Source organism: Pyrus communis, chromosome 8, assembly GCF_041283825.1.
Source record: "Pyrus communis isolate YQ-2024b chromosome 8, ASM4128382v1, whole genome shotgun sequence".
In the NCBI taxonomy this organism is placed as follows: Eukaryota; Viridiplantae; Streptophyta; class Magnoliopsida; order Rosales; family Rosaceae; genus Pyrus; species Pyrus communis.
The window spans coordinates 21,154,500-21,176,552 of NC_142572.1; the positions used below are offsets into that span (position 1 = coordinate 21,154,500).

The window sequence follows — 22,053 nt, forward strand, 5'->3', positions numbered from 1 at the left end:
AACAACTATCAGTAAGTTTATGCGAAATTGCTTAACTTTCCGGTACCTATGTTTAGGGGAGTAGGATTAACTCACATCCTAATTTCTCTTATCCCACGTCCCACATCCCACATCCCACATCCCACATCCCAAGTTCTTTTCCCTTTTATTTTTTCATATTTAAATGGTTGGGTTTAGGCCAGGCCTACATCATGTTGTGTTAAAGATACTTGAAAAATGATTATATCATAGAGTACGAAGTCTCACTTTCATGTCTCCTTTTACAAATATCTCATCGCACCGAGGAGCAAACTTATGATTATATGGGGTGCATAATGGGGTACGTACACGAGGCCAAAGCAGCCCTCAAACTTTTTTCAAACATTCTCCTCCAAATTTAAATTGCAGAGAGAGAGAGAGAGAGAGAGAGAGAGAGAGAGAGAGCTCAAATCATATTGTTGGATTTGGGTTTGAATTAAACTGGAAAATGAAATGAGAGGAGGGGAGGTGGGAGTATTTAATGTGGAGAGGTAAGCAAAGCAGGAAGCATTAAATGCAGAAATGTACGTATTGAGTGCCCGTATTAAATGAAAGCATTTGATGGGTTGCCAACCCATTTGCTTCTCTCGTATTTCTATCACTCCTACAACTACTGGTAGTTGAGAGGAGGGGAGTTGTTGAAGGAAGCTATTTCTTTCTCCTGCCTTTGGTTTTCTCCCTGCATTAATCCCTCTCTCTTCTTCTTTTTTCTTTTGGGTCTTTTGATTTGATTCCTGGGCACCATTTTCTTTCCCTCTTTAGCCTTTCAATTCCCCTTCAAAGACTAAATCTTTATATGGTTTGGTTCAAAGAATCAAAGACTTGAACAGCAGATGTGTTGTGGGAATTCTGAGTTTTGAATCTTTTTTTCTGGGAAAATATTGGGTTTTGTTTACTTTATGGGTTTTCAAAAGTTGGAGATGTTCTCTGTGATCACATTTGATGATGATTATTAAATGTGAGTAGTTCCTTCCTTATCAGATACGTCCTTTATGTTTTTTGCCTTTTCCTTTTCTGACCAGTTGCCCTTGCGGATCTCACGATAAAGTTCTGAGTTTTAATGGAAGAATCTATCTTTGTTGTTTGAATGTTTTAGGTAGAAATTTAAAGTGAAGGCTCCAAAATTTGAATATTTTTCAAATTTCATAGACCCCTTTTGCTTTCAGACTGGTTAGCTGATTCTGGGCAGCAGTGATCAGACTGATTTTAGAGAGAGAGAGGAGAGAGAGATTCATATGCATCTTTCAGTATGGAAGCCAATATCCCACTGTGCAGCTCTACTAATGGAGAAGAAGACCAGAAGGAAGAGAGACAACGGTTCTGGTTTGGCTGTCGACGCCAAGCGGAAGCCGTCGGTTCTCCGGCAGCTGCAAGAAAATAGGCTCCGGGAGGCTCTTGAGGAGGCATCAGAAGATGGGTTGCTTTTCAAATCCCAAGACATTGATTATGACCAGACCCCAAATCAAGACGGCAGCTTTGGACGGTCGAGATCCCTCGCCAGGCTCCACGCCCAGAAGGAGTTTCTGTGCGCGACGGCGCTCGCCGCGGACCGGACATTCTCCACGGAGGATTCAATCCCTCACCTCCGTGAAGCCTTCAACAAGTTCCTGACAATGTACCCAAAATTCCAGTTTACTGAAAAGATTGATCATTTGAGGGCAGAGGAGTACAGTCACCTCTCTGAATCGCTTGCAAAGGTATGTCTTGATTACTGTGGTTTCGGGTTGTTTTCGAATCTTCAAACTGAACTGTATTGGGAAACATGTTCGTTTACATTGTCGGAAATAATTGCGAATTTGAGTAACCATGCTCTCTATGGAGGCGCTGAGACAGGCTGTGTTGAACATGACATAAAAACTAGGATTATGGATTACTTGAACATCCCCGAAAACGAATATGGTCTTGTTTTTACTGTCAGTAGAGGGTCTGCATTTAAATTGCTAGCTGAATCATACCCTTTCGGCACGAATAAGAAGCTGTTGACAATGTTTGATCATGAGAGCCAGTCTGTGAACTGGATGGCGCAGAAGGCGAAAGAGAAAGGTGCCAAGGTTTATAGCTCATGGTTCAAGTGGCCAACATTGAAGCTTTGCTCTAGGGAGCTGAAGAAGCAGATTGCAAACAAGAAGAGGAGGAAGAAGGATTCTGCAACCGGGCTCTTTGTGTTTCCGGTTCAGTCAAGAGTGACTGGGGCGAAGTATTCGTATCAGTGGATGGCACTTGCTCAGCAGAACAATTGGCATGTTTTGCTTGATGCGGGGTCATTGGGTCCTAAAGACATGGATTCACTAGGGTTGTCGCTCTTTCGCCCGGATTTCATTATTACATCATTTTACAGGGTGTTTGGGTCCGACCCAACTGGATTTGGTTGTCTTTTGATTAAGAAATCTGTAATGGCGAGCCTGCAAAGTCAAGGTGGGCAGACTGGGACTGGAATTGTGAGGATTCTTCCGGTTTTTCCTCAGTGCCTGAGTGATTCCGTGGATGGTCTTGATGGATTGGGTGGAATTAAGAATGATGCAGTCAACTGTAATGAAGAATTAGTGCTTGAAACACATGGGGAGTCTCATATGCCTGCTTTTTCGGGTGTGTTCACTTCTAATCAGGTGAGGGACTGCTTTGAGACGGAGATGGATCAGGACTCGGACAGAGATGGTGCGGAGAGCATTTTGATTGGGGAGGTTATGAAGAGTCCAATCTTCAGTGAGGATGAGTCATCAGACAATTCATACTGGATTGATTTGGGTCAGAGTCCATTCGGTTCTGATCATTCTGACCAACACACAAGACTGAAAACAGGTTCGCCCTTGCCACCAACATGGTTTTCTGGGAGGAAAATCAACAAGATTTTCTCTCCGAAAGTAACACCAAAGCTGCCAAAGAGCCCAATATATGATGATGATAAAGGGGCAAACCTCAGAGTGCATGAAGATCCTGTTTTGTCTTTCGATGCTGCTGTGTTATCGGTGTCACACGAGCCGTACCGTGTTAAGGGAATTCCTGAAGAAGAGATGTTCGCTGAAACAGATGCCGCCTCAGGAAATGGTAGGGAGATTCAAGAAGAACCTGAAATCCGGGAAGATTCAATGGCCAACAATTCTAAGCTGCTTTCTACCGAAGATGGATTCAGGCTGAACAATCAGACTTCTGGTCTTAAACACAGTAACATTGACAATTCCTCAACCTCCGAAATTTTCCAAGAATCAAAAGATAGTGCCATCAGGAGAGAGACAGAGGGTGACTTCAGACTTCTGGGAAGAAGGGAAACAAAGACATTTTCTGGTGGTAGATTTTTCGGTTTAGAAGAAGGTGATCGAGAGCCAACCATGGGTCACAGGTTGTCTTTTACCATAGAAGACGACCACAGAGGAAAATCGAGCCTTATTTTGGAGCCTGGAGAAACATCCATGACTATCCTTGGGGACGATGAGTTCATGAGTGAAAGAGAATATGGCGATGATGAGTGGGAAAGGCGGGAGCCTGAGATAGTTTGCCGTTATCTTGATCATGTCAATATGTTAGGCCTGAACAAAACTACCCTCAGACTGCGATATCTCATCAATTGGCTAGTCACCTCACTGCTTCAACTTCGGTTACCTGGTTCAGATGAAGGTGCAGAAGTGCCTCTTGTGCAGATATATGGTCCTAAGATCAAATACGAAAGGGGTGCCGCTGTGGCCTTTAATGTCAGACAAAGCAGCGGAAGAGGACTAGTTCACCCCGAAGTTGTACAAAGATTGGCTGAAAAGAATGGCATATCTCTCGGCGTTGGCATCCTTAGCCATGTCCGAATTGTGGATGGCCCAAAGCAGCAACATTGCGGGGCACTTGCTCAGGCTGACACATCTTTGTGCAAGCCAATGGTTAACGGGCGCCAAGGCGGTAAGAACATGTTCTTTAGAGTCGAAGTTGTGACAGCATCGCTCGGATTCTTGACCAACTTTGAAGATGTATATAAGATGTGGGCTTTTGTTGCCAAGTTACTCGATTCGTCGTTTGCTGAAGTTGTACTGGATGAATTACCGTCGGTAGAGGAGTCCGAAACGTAACACTTGTAAAGTAAATTACATGGATGATTTTCTCTGTTTTTGAAGGAAAGGAAGTGAAAGAAAGGATGCTAGCTTTTGTATGGTCTGTTCTTTTTTATCCTCATGAGAGTTTTCTTGTGAGCAAATTAATTTGTTTATTTTGTTGTCAATCTTTAATTTTTATTGTAATTTTTGTGTTTCTGGTGTTATCACGTGTCTTGTAAAAGTTCAAATAGATGACAATACAACAAATTTGAGACGTCACCACTCAGACGTAGAAGTAAGACGAATTGAATTAATTGGTCACGAATCATTAGCCCTTGTAGAGGCCGGATTTAATCTCGGGGGACTTATTTTAATAATGGAAAGATAACTTAATCATGTAACTTATAAGCTAAACACATTCAAATTCATGGTTTAAAGGTTCTTGATGCTTGTGATTTTCAAAATATACTATAACAATTTAAATAGGTATGTCTGGTCACGTTATTTACAAGACACCTCTTACAAAAGCATGAGATTCTCTTAATTTTAATCTCGCTCAATAATTTACTGGTTCCATTCCCAGTAAAAATTGACCTAGTCAAACAGTACTATCAACGTATCTCTTAATACCAAAAGCACTAAAAAATTAAAAAACAAAACGTTTCATCCCATCATCAAAAACTTGCTATGGTGAGGTATTAGGGTTTTTCTGTGAGGACTAAATAGCAAATTAACAATTGTTGCTTCAACATACTCTACAATCACATGGGCCTTTACTTATTATCAATCAAGCCCATTAAACTTAATAGGCCCAATTTCTCTGATTCTTCAAATGCCCGTTCGGCGTAGCAGAGAGTCAAAGATGATGACGCAAGAGTTTCAGGCTTTCCGCCGTCGTACCTGGTGGTGCCCCTGCACAGTACGAACTTGAAGTACAAGCTCCAGCCAATAGCATCCATGCATTTCAACCACTTTACCGCGACCCAGAGCTGCGCTGGAGAGCTACCATTGGCCCTTCAACGTTATATAAACATTGCATTCAGCTGGTAATCCAAAAACCAGAGCTTTTGATTTCTGAAATTTCAGTTTCAATCCACAGCAACCCGCCGTTCGTTCATCTGTTCAAATTTCACATCTTTTTGTTTACGTTTATTGCTCTTTCTTATCAGGATTCATGGCTGCGGCAGTTTCTCCGGTCACCCAGTTTTTTAAGTATTTGGCGACTGGCTGCACAAAGAGACTTGTATGATTCTCTCTCTCTCTATATATATATATGTATGTATGTATGTATGTGTATAGATATATACCTGTTTCACAGAGTAACCCATTTTTTGGATTAATTTCTTTGTATTTTTATTCAAAAGATTATTTTTTAAGAACTTTAACGAAATGGTTATGATACTGTCTATTTTAATAAAAAACTATATTTTTACACTAAAAAGTCAATCATGATATTATTCACTTTATTCTTTATTTTGTCCTTAATTCAAAATTTTCAAACTTTTTTTAATAGTTTTCTTTTAATTTTTTTTCTTCCCAAAAACAGTAAATTTTAAGTGGGAAATGTGGTTATACAGTAAATTCAAAGAACAGTTAATTTCCCTGTATACCCCCGTCAGACTATAGTAGATAATGTAACTAGAGTCCGACGGGGTTGTATTGTTTTTAGATGAACTTGTGTATTATCTTGATGATTTCGTATGGACAACTTGTACGCTTTTCGTTGCATCGTTGTTTCTTTATAAAATATATAGCTTCTTATATGATAACAGTCACTGGATTCCTTGCTAAATCAAAACAAGCTTCCTTACTCTTTTCTTTGATGGGGTTTCATTTATCAAAAGATGGATGCTTTGTCATTGGCTTCTTGGTTTGCACATCCGGTAGAACTTCCACAGTAACGTAATTGTATTATTCAAGCTCTTCTGTCAAATTGAACGATTACGAAATGTGGTTTGATATTTTTCCTGTACGTATGAACAGCGACTTCCACCAGCTTTCTGTAGAAATCTGAGTGAAAAGAAACCAAAAACAGCACTTATTAAAAGCTGTTTGGGATACTGGGATGTCAAAGTCGGTAGGAGCGGTGATGGAAAGCTTGCTTTTGAAGAAGGTTGGGAAGAGTTTGCGATGTGTAATGGTTTAAAAGAAGAGGACATTGTAGTTTTTGAACACAAAGGAGACATGGTCTTCAATGTGGTTGCCTACGACTCTGGCGGATGTGAAAAAGAGTATCCACCTGATTCCGGTGTAGCTGCCAACAGGATGGCAACTTCCTCTAAGGCGCGGAGCAATAAGCATCGTCGTGGTTCCAAAGGTTGGATGATTTTGCTTCTTTTATTACAGAATTGTGGTTCTCATGGCGGAAAATTCATCATCACTCTCTTCCATTTCCCCCCAAGATTTACATCGGCTTACAAACTTAAATCTTAATAATGTTGCATTGCATCAAACCGTGGGTGCTTTCGACTTACGTTTCAGGAAAAGGGCTTTTGAAAACAACAAAATGGTTAACGTCGGGGAAACTGTTCAAGATAAAAATGGCGAAAACCCATGGGTGCGTTAGCAAGGCCTATGTGGTAAGCACTCTACCTTTCTTTATCCTTATGGAGTTTGTTTCTTTCCACACTTTTTGAAGTTAATTTCATCTTATTCATGTCGAGCATGCTTTCATTCGAGCCCTAGGCGGAGTTGTAAAGTGTGCTGAAGTTTCCTTTTCTTTTCGGATTCTTTCTCAATCTGGCGAGCGCTTATGGCAGACCATTCCTGCACGGTTTGCAAGAGAAAACGGCCTTCATAGCATATCGAAATTGATTCTCAATGATCCGCGTGGAAGATTATGGCCGGTGAGCCTAGATCGTCGGGGAAGCAGAGTGAAGGCTGTTGATCATCGTCTAGCCATAAAAACAAAGGGATGGTACAAGTTCTATGCATCCAACAGTCTCAAGGAAGGTGATGTCTGCTTATTCAAGCTCAAACGGATGTCCATGTCGATTTCAACAGCTTTCATGGACGTCGAGATAACCCGCCGCAGATCGGAATCAGCAGTTGGTTTTGAAGTTTTTTGATTTCCAACAATGTTATCGAGTACGTAGGGTGCCTAAGTAATTATCGTCATATTTGATGTGTCTTCTGGATATTGTGAATATTAAACTCATGCTGTGTGACTTGATAACTAAATTCTGTATTTAAGTACTCCTTAATTTGAGTTATATAAGATTATGAGTTTTTTTAACGAGGTTTAACAAAACACTTCCGGTATTGTTCATTTTTTAATGAAAAACTACATTTATTCCTTTCTATGGTACTATTTACTATATCTTTAAAAAATGCTTTTCATTAAAAGGAAAGTTTTTTTTGGATTTTTCGTTAGTTTTTTATTTTTTATTTATTTTTATAATATTATTATGTTGATATTGTTATTTGTTCGACATATATACATACTGTTTCTTTGCCACCTAGGATAAAATCGTCTCCAACGAAAGTAGCAATTCAATTAGTAATGTGTTTTTTGAATATTGTAAATTGCAATATATCGTTATGGAACCTATGTCAATCGAACTTGATTTTCTTTACTCAACGAAAGATTGAGTACTTCTCCGTTCAAATAGAAATTGAGATATTGTTAAACCAACTGATTATACATTATTTGCTATCAATTCTTAATAATTATATCACAATTTTTTTTAAATGCAAGTTATTTAATCTTGATTAACCTTTGTAGTAATCTAAACTACATATTAATAAAATTCAGTTTGTCAATCAAAACTCTAGTAAACTACCACTCTAACCCTCTAACTAGAACTGAACAAAAATAAAAAACGTGGAGAATTTAGTAATTACGCCTAACACATAATTTACTATTTTTATACTAACATCACAGCCATTTAAAAGAAAGGGATCCGGAGGATCCCTCCCACCTGAGCCACAAATTAAAACTTTTGAAATTTGATCAAACGGCTAAAACATGGAGTTTTATTAAAATAATAATAATTTTAACTATTAAATCAAATTACAAGGACCCAGATTTTACGCTCACATACTTCAGGTTGAAAGAATCTAGAGAGGATCCCTTTTCCCATGTAAATATGACCTATCCTATTCAAAAAATAAAAAAAATAAAAAATTAAATCCTGCTTTTATCCCCCTCTTCCTCTCCCGACAGACATTCCCCACGTTCCTGACCCCTTCTCTTCCTTTGATGTATTTCTCTCTCTCTTTTTTTTTAATTGTCATCCCTGCGTATTAACATAAATTGTAATAAAATAAAAAAACAAATTTAATTGCACATGTAAAACCTGTGTGCCAATTGCTAGTTTAAAAAAAATAAAAATAAAAATTAACTACCGGTTAATTGTTAATTGACGCTAGTAAAATGATCAAATTACCTCCCCATATGACGTGGCGCTTCCACATTCAATCAAAAATCTCGACTGCAACATAAATCATGAAACTCTGAAGCACCAGATTTTTCTGACATCCAATGGTACGTGGCATTGTCTGTCAGAGACTTGGCGCAGTCACGCGCCACCAGGCGGCGTGAAACCACGCCGCATGTCCTCCAACGAGCACCTGGAGCAAGTGAGAGAAAGCTACTGGCTTTAATTGTCTCCAAATTTCCCCACGATCACAAATAACACCTTGAATTTTGTTCCTTCTTGCTTGATTAATTTTAATTCCGAGGGAAAATGTTAGGACCTGTTTGGTTGCTCGGAAAATTTCACTGAGAGATTCTGGTTTGTGTCTAGAGTTTGAAACTTGCAGAGTTAATTTCAATGGCGAAGGAAGCTCGAAATGTGAGGAGCCCTCATTTTTTTGCGTTTTATTCTGCTGATTTGAGCTCCGAAAGACTGGTAATTTTCTTCCTCTTCTGATTTTCCATTGTTTTCTGTTTTTGGGTAAATTTTATTTTGTTCTGGGTTGTAGGGAATTAGGGTTAGGGTGTAAAATTTGCTGAATAATTTGTAAAGTGAGAGTCTTTGGATTTGGGAATTATGGTTAGTGCATTAAAGTTGCAAGCAGGTAAATTGTTTATTGCATATTGGTATTAGTATTCCTGCGAAAATCTTACTCTGTTACTGATCAGAAGAGAGACTTCAACTGGGATTTCATGGTTAAAAGTTATAATTTTTGTATCTTCAGAGTTGAGCCAAGTTAAATATTGATGGGTTAATGTCAGTGTTTGTTGCATTTTTGGATGGTGATACGATTGCAATGTTGTGGTACAGAAAATCCCAGATAGATTTATGAGGCACATGGAAGGCAGAACGTCCGGGTTAGTTTTGTTGTTTGGTCCTAGCGGCAGTGCGTGGAGTGTTGAATTGATTCAACAGAATGGTGGTTTGTTCTTGCATCATGGGTGGCCGGCATTTGTGAGAGACCATTATGTGGAATGTGGTGACTTCTTGGTTTTTAGCTACGACGCTGATTTGTGTTTCACCGTGCTAATTTTCGATCAAAGTGCGTGCGAAAAAGAGGCTGCATTTCGTTTTGGATACGGCCAAGACTCTAGCAACTTTGAAAAGTGTAAGTATGTGGGACGAAAAAGGGGAAGGGAGGAAGCCGCATCATCTGGCTATAAGCTGGTTGATGGTGCGGCGAAGAAGATGAGAAACGACTTGTCTCAAGTCCAGTCAGAATGCATTGATGAGGGCCGAGAAGACGCAACTTGTTCGAAGGAAACGAATCCACATGAAAAGCCTGGTAAGAAAACCAACTGATCTATTGGCTCTTTCCACGCAAAGACAACGTTCCCGTTACCAGATAATTCTGCACAGTCTACCTGTTTTTCTTTCTCTCTTTTTCCCTCTTATAGTAATTTGTTTGTATTACAGATAATTTTTAACTGTTTTAGAGTGAAAGTATGCAAGGAGCCCAAGTTTTCTTTCAATTAAATTCTACGCATAACATAAAAAAGTTCACGTGCACCAGAATTTCAACCCTGAAATAACGAGTTTTACTACGTCTGTGCAAACAAAACTGAAAACATAGAGATGCATTTGTTATATTTTTATTCTTGCTTGCAGGTTTGGATGTTGTTCCAAATACAGCAAAGGCATCGATCCAAAATATGTGTGGAATAGGAGATGGATTAAATGTTAGTGGTAGAGTTTGTATGCAGATGTCATCAGCACATGAAGCAGCTCCAGTGTTTAGCTCCTCTAACCCTTATTTCGTGAGAATCATAAAAAGTTTCAACATCAGTGGTTCATATACTCTGGTTGGTTCTTCCCTCTGGCTTTGTTGTTGTATATTTTTCTTCTTATAAGGGAATGTTTTGTTTATTATGTAAGGTATACGTGTTGCATCAATTCACTTTTTTGAGGTGCTGTCCCATTATAATTATCTGCACTTATGCATCCAAAAAAAGATCTACTGTTTCCAATTTGGTTGTCAATTCTTTTCCATAATTCCTCAAACCATGCAAAATCTTGCTTACTGGTTCCCATGGAATTAACCACAATCACCCAGAGGTTGTCCCGATAGTTCCTCATTTCTTCGTTCAGGTTTGGCGTCTGGACTGTGTCCACGGTATTCTGTTTTTTCTGTTCACTTGGAAGTCTATATGGTGTTCTCATGATAGATTTTTCAGTGTTAAAGTTTTTCCTTCTTTTCTTGTATGAACTTATGTATGTGTTCGCGCATGTTGTTGTGGGTGTTCGCGTGTATGATTGTTTTTTCACTGACTGATTTATGTTTTGCAGAATATCCCGTATAAATTTTCAGTGGCACATTTACCAAACTGCAAAGTAAAGATTGTCCTTCAAAATTGGAAGGGAGAAAGTTGGAGTGTCAATTCTGTGCCAAGTACTAGAGTGCACACAAGTCATACTCTCTGTGGAGGATGGATGGCGTTTGTTCGTTGTAATGACATACAACTGGGAGATATCTGCATTTTTGAACTTGTGCGTGAGTGTGAATTCCGTGTCCACATTCAAAAGGGAGAAACATCTAGTTGGTTAAGTCCGGGGCTAGCTGTTACTACACATAAAACTATCAAGGGCTTGTCAAAGAAAATTAAAGGGAACTCTCCCAAAGTCCATTCAAAGAGCATAAGAGAGATAGCTGATAAACTATCATCAAAGATGTATCAAGATCCTGCTTTCGTTAATGATACAAGGAAATATGGCAGCACATCAAGATCTCTTCCTAAAGTTGCACTCTCTCAGTCAAAAGTTGCCAGTAAAAAGTTGGGTAAGTTAGCAATTTCTTGCAAAGATGGGGCCATGAGTGCTATCCATGTTTGGATTGAAATGAGCGTGAAGTTCATCTAGATTTACATGCTATTCTTTTATCTATAAACTCAGGCTAACGTAATTAAATTTTCAACGTGTTTAAGAAACGCATGATAATAATATTGTTTAAAGTGGTTGTGGTTGATGTCAAGGGCACCTTCATTTTTCTAACTTAAACTGGTTTCTGAACCATTAAATGGAGACAGTTAATCGCAGGAAAAAAGTTGTTGAAGATGAACTAGATTCACAAAAAAGGGGTTTGAGAATCAAGTTAACACTTGATGAAGAAAGAGTAGCTCGATCGTTCACTTCTTGTTTCCCGAATTTTGTGAAAATCATGAAGAAGTTCAACATCAGTGGATCGTATACATTGGTGAGCCTTGTCAATTCCTGCACAAATGTTTGTACTGTTATTTTGAAGATTGCTTTTGCATGGTTCGTACTTATAGATTGGTTATTATTTTGCAGAAAGTCCCTTACCAGTTTTCCACAGAATACCTCCCCAACTATAAAACAGAGATTCTGCTTCGAAACTCAAAGGGGGGATGTTGGACTGTGAACTCTATCCCAGACTCAAAGGGGCGCGTGGTGCATACCTTTTGTGGAGGGTGGATGGCGTTTGTACGCGGAAATGACATCAACTTTGGAGATGTTTGCATATTTGAGCTTGTTGGTAAGGATGAAATGCAAGTGCACATTTCCGGTGTTGGTAAAAAGGGGTTTGACCATCTAGGCGGACAAGCAACATCTGATGTAGTATAGCGGTCGTGCAATCTACTGGAAATATACCTTCTCTCCGACACATGATCCAGCTCAACCATCCCCAAATACATGTTATATGGTGAGCTTTCCTATTTGCATTTTGTTTTTCTCTGATTGCGTTCATGTCGTGGCGACTGCTAACTAAACATTGGTGAGTGTTGTCATCTACAAGCTAAATCATCCCTTCCTGTGATGAACATGAATGTCAATAGATCTGCACTGAACATTTTTGTGAGCGCGGCCGCTTTTTCCTTTTCCCTGCACATAATCATGTCGATTTGTCACCACTTTTAACGGTTTTTTTCCTCCGGTGAATTCAGTTTGGTAAATGCGTGCAGCATTAAAGAGAAAAGTTTCTGCATTTTTGTATCGATTAGCAGACTCGCTGGTGTAATGGTGTATGCAATACATTTGACTAGGATCATTACATTCGCTCTTTAGAGTTTTCTTATGATCGGCATTCGACATGAAAGCGTAGCAAGGGATAACTTTGGTTGAAACGTAAGATCAATGGTCCTAATTGATGCTTATTTATTCTTAAGCAGAATTGAATTGGACTTGTTGAAAGGTTTAATACAATTTGTACGGTTGCAACAAATAAAATGCCAAAAGAGAAGAAACCCGCGGCAGGCTGAAGAAAACATAGTGAACCAACAAAGTACCCCAAATCAAGATTACGGTAAAACTTGTAACTAAGCAGGATATTGAAAACTTTGACAAGGAACATTCTTTTAAAGTTAAATTATGTAAGCTAAAGTTAAATTATGTATGCTCAAAGTCCTTTTAGTAAGAAAAACCCCATTTCCAATAGGTGCGTAGCAAATCATATTGAAGCAGTCAACTAAAAAAGACAAAGGGTAGAAATTGAGTCTCTTGATATAAAGGATATTTTATGTAAAACTAATCCAAAGCATAATTAGAGATTTACACTCTGCACAACAAAAAATACATTTACTCTAAACAATGTAGTTACGCTCAAGACAGAGCGAAAATCATGTCAATAATTACGCTCAATGAACAACAAAAAACACATCTATTTTTAAATGTAGTTATGCTTACTGCAAATTGTGCCATGATTTACAAGACGACCAAAGTGCAACATACGGCTCATCTTTCTGATGGATTCTTATGACTTGTCAAATCGGCTTATAGTCAATGGTCATTTCCACTCGGTATCTCATCACATCTCGAAGTAAAACCCCAGCTTAGTAGTCAATAGTCTATCTTCTGCCTCAACTTTCAACCATCTGGTCCTGGTTGGCGTTTTTACTTTTCCGGTGAACTCTAGGGGCAAACATGGATGAGAAGCTAAAGGAAGCTCTAGAGACACCAGCATTTAGAGCGCTTCTTGTCGGTGACTTCTCCAAGCATCTGGTAACGTCGAAGTGCTTTGTATAAAACTTATTAGTTACCGGTGTGTTTTTTCTAATTTACTTTGTTTCTTAACTTCTGCAGCGTATACCGTCTGCGTTTATCAAGAACTTCGGAGGACGATCGCTTCGGAAATGTACTCTCAGAAACCCTAGTGGGGACTGCTGGGGTGTGAAACTTAAACAGAAAGAGGATGGCTTGTTCTTCCGAAAAGGTTGGAAGGTTTTTGTGAAGGATCATTTTCTAGAACATGGAGACTTTCTGGTCTTCGAATACGGTGGTGGATCAGAGTTTGACGTCACCATCTTTGATCGAACTTGTTGCGAGAAGAATGTCGAAGAAGCTGCCAGGAGGGCAAGTAGTAATCTTGCCGACAGCAGAACTGGTGAGTTATATACTCTTTCCTTAATATCGGCATTTCAAACCAATCACGCACTGCCATGCATTTTAAATTACAGTGACATTCCCGTTGCTTTGAAGTTATATACTCTTATAGTTCTTTCTCATATCTTGTCTCGATTTTTTACCATGCAGTCGATGATGTCGTGCGCATAGAGAGACCTGCAAGTGTTCATTTAGCAGAAACATCAACTCGATCCGTCTTGTTTAAATCGGAGAATACGTGGTTTACGAAAACTTTGAAGAAATTTAATCGAAATATTTTGGTCAGTACTTTACACGATCATGTTTCTGAAACATTTGTTCTAAAATGTATGTTATGTTTTTGTTCCTCCTTTGGTACCGATTATTTTCCGAAATGCAGACAATTCCGAAGCACGTAGCCATAGCTGAAGGACTAGTAAGCGACGCAGGGCTTCCGAGTAGAGAGACTGTAACGCTTCAAGATCCGACCGGGAGATCATGGCTTGCTCAACTTCATGTCAGGGCAGATCACCGCGTGCAGATGGCACGGGGATGGGCAGCTTGTGTTAGGGCAAACGAGATTTCGCCTGGGGACGACATCGTTTTGGAGTTTGTGGAGCGAGGTGTACTGCAACTTCATATTTTCAGGGGCAATGTGCTACTTACATCCCCAGATGTCTCTGATTAAAGCCAATGAACTGCAATTTTTCACGTTGCGTTACTTCTTAATGCAGTGGTGGCAAAATCTGCTTGCCTGTTTAGGGTTTAAGGTCGCAGTTGGATTTGTTATCCTTCTCCGAAAAGAAGCATTTTGTAGCCGAATCCGACTGTGATGAAATAACTTAACGATCAAGCTTGTTGAATCTTTGTTCTCCACCATCTACTCGTCCTAATTTTCGTTGTACTGCAATTTGTGTTTATAGTTCGTTATATCAAGTTCTTACTGTGTTCATGTTTGAATGGAACCGAAAAACAAACAGATTTCGTGCAACCTGCGCAAGACGGTGACATGCCTATGACAAATCGGTGTATAAAAAAGTGAACGAAAGATTTCATCAACGAGAACCGGGTCATATGGGGGAGAAAGCGGGGTGGAAAATACAGCAGCCAACAATATGTGGATCAGACCCCAATTGGTAGTACACCAGTGGAAACTGATATAATGTTACAACAAATACTCCCTCAGTTCGCGATATAACCCTACTTATCTCCAACATCAACCAAAAATTTTGGTGAGTACACCAGTGGAAACTGATATAAAGTTACAACAAATATGCTCTCAGTTCGCAAAGTCAGTAAAGGTCAATTTGAAATATTGAAACCGAATGGTAACCATTCGAAGAAACTGAGAACGGAGGATATTCTAATCCTGAAGACCTTTTCTGACTGGTTGTCCAATGTTGAGGGATTATGACCGGTTGTTTCAGGCAGAGGGTCTCTGACATTGAGCAACGAGCCACCAACTGATGAGAGCCATCACTAGAGAGGTACCAAGTTCAAACACTACCACGTCCAGGAAGTGCCAACCCCAGCCTCGCGACAGATAGCTGTACAAACAACACGCGAGTTAGACGAGGGAAGCTTAAAAAGAGTGCTATCTAGTTGTTTCATTGACAATTGATGAACGGAACCAACCCTATCGATCAGAATTTGAAATGAAAGAGGAAGATAGGATCAGAATTTGTGGGAGAGAGAATTATCGCTATTTTTAAGGGAAAGGGAAAGAGATATAACTACTTGAGGGTATCAATGCGTCGTAGCAATGAGTAGATGTTAAAAGCAAAGAATTTTCAAGTAGTGGTAAAACTAAGGGAAGTTAAGAAGCTGACCTTGTGATAGATGGCATGGTTGCCACCAATCCTGCACATATGTATATCAAAGGAACCAACGTCCTAGGCTTGTTTTTCCGAAGCCATATCAAAGATCCAAATGCGGCAAGAGATATACTCAAGACCTAAACAAAGAGAGTTAACACGAGCTTATTAACAGAGAGAGGAAAATTTACTCCATTACTCAAATTAAAGAAGAAAAAGCCATGAAGTTGTATTAGTCAAGTTAGTAAAAAAAAGCGACATATACATCATCATTTGAGGTATGCCTAACATGAAATCATTGTCACTTTCAGACGCTCATAGGGAATATTAGCATTCTATACCCACAAGCCTATCAACGAGCATTCTAGCCGACATGGTAGGTAAGAAAACTACAATGGAAAAAAAAAAAAAAATGAAACAAAACGACTGAATACCAGATTGGCATTTGCTTCAAGGCCTTGGAGAACATAATCCCAAGTGAATTCTAGTCCTCTAGCGCCCAACCACAGCGGTGCCAGTCTATGGAGAACAGAATCAGCAAAAGCCCATCCTGCAAACAGGGAACAAGAAAAGCTTCAAAATTGTTCTCGAAAATGAAAAGCAGCTTATGGTTTTTGTTTTCCACAGGCTTGATCAGGTTCTACTCACCAAGTCCCACTGCTTGAAATTTATGATTCTGAGAGATATTCCTGTGTGTCAACTGGGTCAATGCGAAGTAAAGTCCAGCAACGTCTATAAATCCGATCAGAGCTTTCAATAATTCCTGAAACCCGAAAAAGGGCATTAAGCATTTGCTGATTTCAGGCGAAATTCACAATCTTTAAATGCAAAACTAGCCAAATTACAATAAAACTTCATTTACAAACATGGGAAGCAGCATGACTTATCGAAAATCGACACTACTATTCGGAAACATACATTTCAACTGAAACCAATATGGAAAATACCTGATACGGATCGAAGCTCTCACTGTCAGATACGTTCAGAAAAGTTGCCAAACAAACCAGCTGCAGAACACAGATTTAACAAACAAAAACCATCAGCAGCCATTTCTGTTGAAATCAAATCTAATTTACCAAAAATTTACATAAAAATGTGATTTTTCTAAGCATATCAGTTGAATTAACTACGAATTAATGCTAACGGACCTTCACTAAAGCTGTGCCGAGATAAACCAGAGCTGCTTTGATGGAAGTCCCGAGCGTATCGTACTCCGATCTGCACAAGTGAATCGTACAAACAAGTTAGGGTTTTGACTTGGGGAAGAAGACGAAGTGAACTGGAAGTGATATATGAGAGCGTAAAAGATCCGAAAGAAAAAGAGGAGAGTAGGACGGGCGTACAGCGGAGTGGCGGAGTAGTAGACGGCGTGAGGGCCGAACGTCAGAATTGCGCAGTTGAAGAAGTGAAACACCGTCATCCCTCCGTCGTCGTCGTCGTCTTCTTCTTCTTCCTCGCTTTCTCAGTCGAAGATTCCCAGAGACTTGGACGCACTGGCAGTCTTGAGGATCCGCTTGTTCGGACCTGGGCTTCACTTCCCTTGACCCGGAACCTAATGTGGGCCCCATTCAGAAATAATAACAATACTAGGCCTATACAAGTGGAGTACGTGTTAGTGTTAATGGGCCGGGATGAAACGGAATCGTAAGGACAATGAAAAAAGGTTGGTGATATTTTCAACCAAAAGTGGACTGGATTTTTCATTTGCCTGAAATACAAAACGTAACATCATATTAGTATACAACTGGCAGGAAACTTTAAAAAAAAAAAAAAAAAAAACTCTCCAATTGTATATGACATGTGGTGTTTCGCCCCGTGTTCCGAAATCCCTACCAAAAGAGAAGGCTAGTGTTTAAAACGTAATCCAGTGAAAAATTTGGCTGAATTGAAAACACAGGATGGATTGAGCCCATCTTTCATTGATTATGCATCTGTACCTCTCATTATCAAATGTCAATAACAAAACCTAAATTGGTTTTTTATTTTATTTTTTTATTTTTTATTTTTTTTACAAATAATTATTGTCTTGTCAAATAACTATAAGCACAAGAATTTGCTCATAGTGGACACCATTTTCCCAATTAGAAATTGAGATCGAATTTGATCTTCTACCAGAAATTCCAGATTCCACGACTGTCTTTTTATGCCAAGGCCTTGACTGTTTACCACTTCTCCTTGACCACACATGGTCCACCATTTTCTACAAAATTCTAGCTGGGGTTTAATGCCATGTCTATGCTCCAAAGAGAAAAAAATTAAAAAGAAAACACTTGAAGACCACGGTTGGATGCATGTAATTAATCTACTTATTAAACCTAAGATTCGTTGGACCAGCTAAAAGCGTTTTTTGTGAAATATTTTTGGAATTAATGTTTAATAAAAATGCAAGTGAATCTTAGAAAAACACTTGAAGTGCTTCTTGCATGAAACACTTTAAGTGCTTTTGGAATTCAGAAACACTTTCTCCAAAAGATTTTCAATCATTCTAAAAATACTTCCAAACAAGCCCCTTGATCACTACACTATATGTGTGTGTGTGTGTGTGTGTGTGTGTGTGTGCCGTGCATTTCTTATTTGAAAGCTTTCTATTTGTTTTCTTTCTTAAGCACCATACATTTGGTGTTATAATCAGGCTCTAATTGTGACATTTTTAACTTCTAATTTATGTCTAATATTATGCCCCTTTACGAATCATTCGACTGTTCACGTGGCACTTCTGGCACAAAACTCTGGCCACAACACTGTAGACAGTAAACAAGAACAACGACCTATTTCGTTTCTACTCTTTGATGTCTTGCTCACCAGTGTCGTTATTATAATATCTAAAATTTCTTGATGAACGCCAATAATTCCACCACGACTAATATAAGTGGATGTTTCAGGTTATCGCCGTGAAAAAACAAATGTGGATATGTTTGTTGGATATGGATGTTGACATTTAAGGTTGATGAGTTTTTTCCTATATGCTGTTGATGAGATGCAAGATAATTGCCAGCATGAATGGGACATCCCTAATTCCCATTTATGTGAGTGTGGAAAAGAGTAAAAAAAAAAAAAGGAAATATATGATGGTGCTTTTGAGCTCTGGGACAAATATAGATTTACGAGCTATTTTTAGCAGAGATGGCGTTTTACTTCAGTAAAAATGGGACAATATAACCCTCGAGACGACTATACTTATAATATGATCTTCGTATTCTGAAGCAAAAATGAGAGAAACAGTAAAATATACGAGAGATCTTCTGTGGTGAATACATATATAGTTCCCTGCATGTCATTTATATCTATCTCATTTTTTGCTACAATAAAACAAAATTTTATGCTAAGAGGCTGTTTCTTTATGTATGTGTATATATTTACAAATTTTAATTTAATTTGTGCTGTCCAGAGGGACAGCTATGGGGAAAATGAAAGAGAGAGACAGTGTCACGGGAATACTCAAATGATCTTTCCCAAGCAAACAAGAAGTTTTATTTAATTCGAAAAGTGAAAAGAGAGGTAAGGATTTTAAGTGATTGGGATGGATTCATGTGATTCCCATGTACAACTAAAGCTCAGTGGAAAGCCATCAAAATTTTCATTATTCAAAACAGGACTAGAACGAGAAATTTTTTTATTGTGATCAGAACACAGTGGTACATCACATATTTTTATACATGTGGTGGGAAATTTAATTTTTTAAATTATTAACTTTTTATCATACATATTCAATCATTTATATAGTGACACGTAGTGTACTACTCATGTACTGATCACATTGAAAAATCTCTCGACTTATTGAAAAATGGAATGGAAAATGATGGCAAAATAAGTTCGGAATATTAATTGAATGAAAGCGTTTAAAATTGACAGAATGGACCACTATAATTATTTGGGTGCATGGATTGAACAAAGAGGTTTTACTACCATCGACGTTGAAGGTATTATCCCGCCAATTTAAAATACAGAAGAAACTCTAACCTTAGTCTTAACTCCGCACAAACAGTTATCACGCCGGCGGCTGCAAACCCTTCTTGTCCTTGCCGCCGGCAAAATCTCTTTTCTCTCCCCTCTACCAAATCCGGATTCAGAAACCCCCAAATGCACTCCCACCCAATAACTTCCTTTCACATCATCTAGAGGCCTGACCTCCATGGGTGGGAATGGGGTTGCTGCTTCTTAGATCCAGATTAGTTTTAGGGGAATGTGTGAAAAGAAAGAACTAGCTGCCTTTCTGTTTTTGTTTGAAAAAACTTGGAATGAAGTTGCTCTTAAATCAAAGGTGTCGGACCAAAAGTGATAAGAAGTACCCAAATCCAGTTTTCAAACGTTGAACCTTTTTATTTGTGTTTTCACTGCATTATGATCCTTACTATTGGAGCGTCAGCTGTTCCCTTTTCAGTAGGGCATCTTATTATTCCTTGATAACGAAAAATGTCTTGTATCACTCAAGGGCATCGGGTAAATAATTCTGTACCCAATCAGCCACATTGGCCAGCGATCTTGATGGATGCATGCATGCATGCTTGTGTGTAATAGTACCAAAAACATTTGTTTGTCTTTTCAGTATTATAAATAATAAGATATTTACAAATGTACCGATAGTGAGACAACAAAATTACGTACGCTACTGCATGTAACCACAATTAAGTATATAACTCTTTACAAATGTATCGTCGTCAAACTTTAAAGTATGCATTCTAACCCAATGAATTCAAATGAAAAATGCTAGAGAGACCAAATTGTTAGATCATCTTTTGTAGACCACATAATGCGACGATTTATAATTTGAGTCATTTTTTAATGATTTAAAGAAGATGGTTTAAAAATTTGATCCATCTAACATCACCCAATTCAAATATATTTAGACCAAAAACTAGTTAACTAGCGTTCTTATATAGATATTCAATACATGCATGCATGCATGTTGAAGTGTTGGTGGCATCGTTTTATTCTTTAAAGGATGTAATATCATGAGGCACGTCAGCCTAAACGGCGTTGATTCCGGTGATTCGCTCCTTTCTTTTTTGTCGTTTCATTGATACTCAAAGGAAGAGAAGGAGAAGGTGGTGATATTCAAATCTAAAAGCAACACATGCTTGTATGGCTGTATCCTAATCTCACGAATCGCCATGAAGAAACTAATATTCTCCTCATAAAACTATGACTCTCCTTATTAATTACTACATACTTTATACATATTAAGTTCAATTAATTACTTCTACAAGCAATAAGACAGTAATTAACTCAGTTCTGGTAATTAAAAATCTTATAAGTACTGCTAGCTATTTTACTTTACCTAATAGAAAATGGTGAGCTAAGGTCGGCTTCCCCTGTTTTTTCCCTTTCCAAATTTCTTAGAGTAGAACCATTTTGCTAAGGAACGTTCTAGCTTGCTAGCTATTACCTTGCAGTCAAAGAATGCCCTTAAATTAAGATGAAATAACCCAGATTAACACTAACCCTAACCCTAACCCTGTTAAGTATGGATCTGATTGCCAGAATAGACGGGACTCTAATTAGGGTTAGGTGTCATATATTCACACTGTTGGTCTGATGCACATGAAAAGATGAAAACATTACAAGTTGAATAAGGAACATTCTAGCTAGCTAGCTCTTATCTTGCAGTCAAAGAATGCCCTTAAATTATGATGAAGTAACCCAGATTAACCCTAACCCTAACCCTGTTAAGTTTGGATCTGATTGCCAGAATAGACGGGACTCTAATTAGGGTTAGGTGTCATATAATTATATTCACACACTTGGCCTAATGCACGTGATGTGTACGTGAAAAGATGAAACACTAGAAATTGAATATATAATTGTCTATTTTGAGAAGCATCTAAACTGTAAAACAAAACCAACATGTATCTTTACAAGAACATGCATATCTTGGTAAACTATAAATTAAACTTATGTCAGTTTCTAACTTGGGATGCACTAAACCAGGAATTAACAAAATGCAAGGAATTTTTACCAAAAAAAAAAAAAACAAAATGCAAGGAATAATTAACTCAAGAACGCATCTCTAGTTAATTAGCAAGGGTACTATTGCTTGTAGTTTATCTGTCTCTTGTCTAAGGGTTTGTCCTGGATATTAAGGCCAATTAACTAGGCATGCAAAATGTAAAATCATGAATTCAAAGTACTTTGGTCGAGTGATATTCTTTTTTACTTATAAATGAGAGGTCTTAGGTTCGATTCTCACCAAATACGAATTTAAACCACATTTTTGCTAGCTCATTGTGAGGCGTAGCCATCCCCACCCCCTTAGTGTGAATAATATAGTTTGTTAAAAAAAAGTACATATTGTGCTCCCTTGCTTGTGTATCGGTATGTGGTTTAACATGGGTAAATCCCGTCATTAGTATTTCTCTAGTCAAATAATGCCGGTAATGAGAAAAATCTTAATAACGAGAAGAAATATATGATTGTATCAATAGTTCCCTTGTATATTTAGTCAAGGGAGGGTATATATTATTTGAGGTAGCTAGGTGG

The 22,053-nt window shown here is 38.4% G+C and overlaps 5 protein-coding genes across 8 annotated transcripts; 4 read left to right on the forward strand and 1 right to left on the reverse strand.

The window, feature by feature from the left end:
* Positions 1–252: 252 nt before the first annotated feature.
* On the forward strand, positions 253–4,310 carry LOC137718327 (uncharacterized). 2 transcript variants are annotated; one of them, XM_068457850.2, is made up of 2 exons: positions 253–976; positions 1,115–4,310. In XM_068457850.2, the coding sequence occupies exon 2, from the start codon at positions 1,254–1,256 to the stop codon at positions 4,065–4,067; it is 2,814 nt and encodes a 937-aa protein (XP_068313951.2). In that variant the 5' UTR covers positions 253–976; positions 1,115–1,253; the 3' UTR covers positions 4,068–4,310. The 2 variants fall into 2 exon arrangements, with proteins under 2 accessions (XP_068313951.2, XP_088555194.1); XM_088699068.1 differs by having other exon boundaries at positions 522–976; positions 1,185–4,310.
* An 801-nt stretch (positions 4,311–5,111) lies between these two features.
* On the forward strand, positions 5,112–7,248 carry LOC137718077 (B3 domain-containing protein REM8-like). Its single transcript, XM_088699225.1, has 4 exons — positions 5,112–5,274; positions 6,015–6,348; positions 6,513–6,610; positions 6,791–7,248. Exons 1-4 carry the CDS (start codon positions 5,206–5,208, stop codon positions 7,097–7,099), a joined length of 810 nt encoding a protein of 269 aa, XP_088555351.1. The 5' UTR covers positions 5,112–5,205; the 3' UTR covers positions 7,100–7,248.
* A 1,232-nt stretch (positions 7,249–8,480) lies between these two features.
* Positions 8,481–12,263, forward strand: LOC137718152 (B3 domain-containing protein Os01g0723500). 2 transcript variants are annotated; one of them, XM_068457655.2, is made up of 6 exons: positions 8,481–8,884; positions 9,260–9,734; positions 10,058–10,251; positions 10,736–11,225; positions 11,473–11,639; positions 11,735–12,263. In XM_068457655.2, the coding sequence occupies exons 1-6, from the start codon at positions 8,807–8,809 to the stop codon at positions 12,026–12,028; spliced, it is 1,698 nt and encodes a 565-aa protein (XP_068313756.2). In that variant the 5' UTR covers positions 8,481–8,806; the 3' UTR covers positions 12,029–12,263. The 2 variants fall into 2 exon arrangements, with proteins under 2 accessions (XP_068313756.2, XP_088554987.1); XM_088698861.1 differs by having other exon boundaries at positions 8,507–8,884; positions 11,464–11,639.
* LOC137718076 (B3 domain-containing protein REM5) lies at positions 11,980–14,625 on the forward strand. Of its 2 annotated transcripts, XM_068457587.2 has the most exons (5): positions 11,980–12,107; positions 13,317–13,402; positions 13,484–13,784; positions 13,934–14,064; positions 14,163–14,625. In XM_068457587.2, exons 1-5 carry the CDS (start codon positions 12,098–12,100, stop codon positions 14,448–14,450), a joined length of 816 nt encoding a protein of 271 aa, XP_068313688.2. In that variant the 5' UTR covers positions 11,980–12,097; the 3' UTR covers positions 14,451–14,625. The 2 variants fall into 2 exon arrangements, with proteins under 2 accessions (XP_068313688.2, XP_088554988.1); XM_088698862.1 differs by lacking the exon at positions 13,317–13,402 and having other exon boundaries at positions 11,986–12,107.
* A 212-nt stretch (positions 14,626–14,837) lies between these two features.
* LOC137718361 (uncharacterized) lies at positions 14,838–17,091 on the reverse strand. The gene is made up of 7 exons (XM_068457896.2): positions 16,920–17,091; positions 16,725–16,794; positions 16,524–16,583; positions 16,225–16,339; positions 16,011–16,126; positions 15,592–15,716; positions 14,838–15,309 (listed from the first exon to the last, which is right to left on the reverse strand). Exons 1-7 carry the CDS (start codon positions 16,994–16,996, stop codon positions 15,186–15,188), a joined length of 687 nt encoding a protein of 228 aa, XP_068313997.1. The 5' UTR covers positions 16,997–17,091; the 3' UTR covers positions 14,838–15,185.
* Positions 17,092–22,053: the final 4,962 nt, after the last annotated feature.

What these genes read in the sequence shown, in the direction of transcription:
- LOC137718327 (XM_068457850.2), top strand. Translation starts at nt 1,254, where the DNA reads ATGCATCTTTCAGTATGGAAGCCAATATCCCACTGTGCAGCTCTACTA.
- LOC137718077 (XM_088699225.1), top strand. Translation starts at nt 5,206, where the DNA reads ATGGCTGCGGCAGTTTCTCCGGTCACCCAGTTTTTTAAGTATTTGGCG. An exon ending in CTGGCTGCACAAAGAGACTT is followed by an intron (nt 5,275 to 6,014) that starts GTATGATTCTCT and finishes ACGTATGAACAG; the next exon opens with CGACTTCCACCAGCTTTCTG. An exon ending in GCATCGTCGTGGTTCCAAAG is followed by an intron (nt 6,349 to 6,512) that starts GTTGGATGATTT and finishes CTTACGTTTCAG; the next exon opens with GAAAAGGGCTTTTGAAAACA.
- LOC137718152 (XM_088698861.1), top strand. Translation starts at nt 8,807, where the DNA reads ATGGCGAAGGAAGCTCGAAATGTGAGGAGCCCTCATTTTTTTGCGTTT. An exon ending in GAATCCACATGAAAAGCCTG is followed by an intron (nt 9,735 to 10,057) that starts GTAAGAAAACCA and finishes TCTTGCTTGCAG; the next exon opens with GTTTGGATGTTGTTCCAAAT. An exon ending in TCAGTGGTTCATATACTCTG is followed by an intron (nt 10,252 to 10,735) that starts GTTGGTTCTTCC and finishes TATGTTTTGCAG; the next exon opens with AATATCCCGTATAAATTTTC.
- LOC137718076 (XM_068457587.2), top strand. An exon ending in TCTTGCCGACAGCAGAACTG is followed by an intron (nt 13,785 to 13,933) that starts GTGAGTTATATA and finishes TTTACCATGCAG; the next exon opens with TCGATGATGTCGTGCGCATA. An exon ending in AATTTAATCGAAATATTTTG is followed by an intron (nt 14,065 to 14,162) that starts GTCAGTACTTTA and finishes TCCGAAATGCAG; the next exon opens with ACAATTCCGAAGCACGTAGC.
- LOC137718361 (XM_068457896.2), bottom strand. Translation starts at nt 16,996, where the DNA reads ATGACGGTGTTTCACTTCTTCAACTGCGCAATTCTGACGTTCGGCCCT. An exon ending in TACTACTCCGCCACTCCGCT is followed by an intron (nt 16,795 to 16,919) that starts GTACGCCCGTCC and finishes TCACTTGTGCAG; the next exon opens with ATCGGAGTACGATACGCTCG. An exon ending in ATTTCAAGCAGTGGGACTTG is followed by an intron (nt 16,127 to 16,224) that starts GTGAGTAGAACC and finishes CCCTGTTTGCAG; the next exon opens with GATGGGCTTTTGCTGATTCT.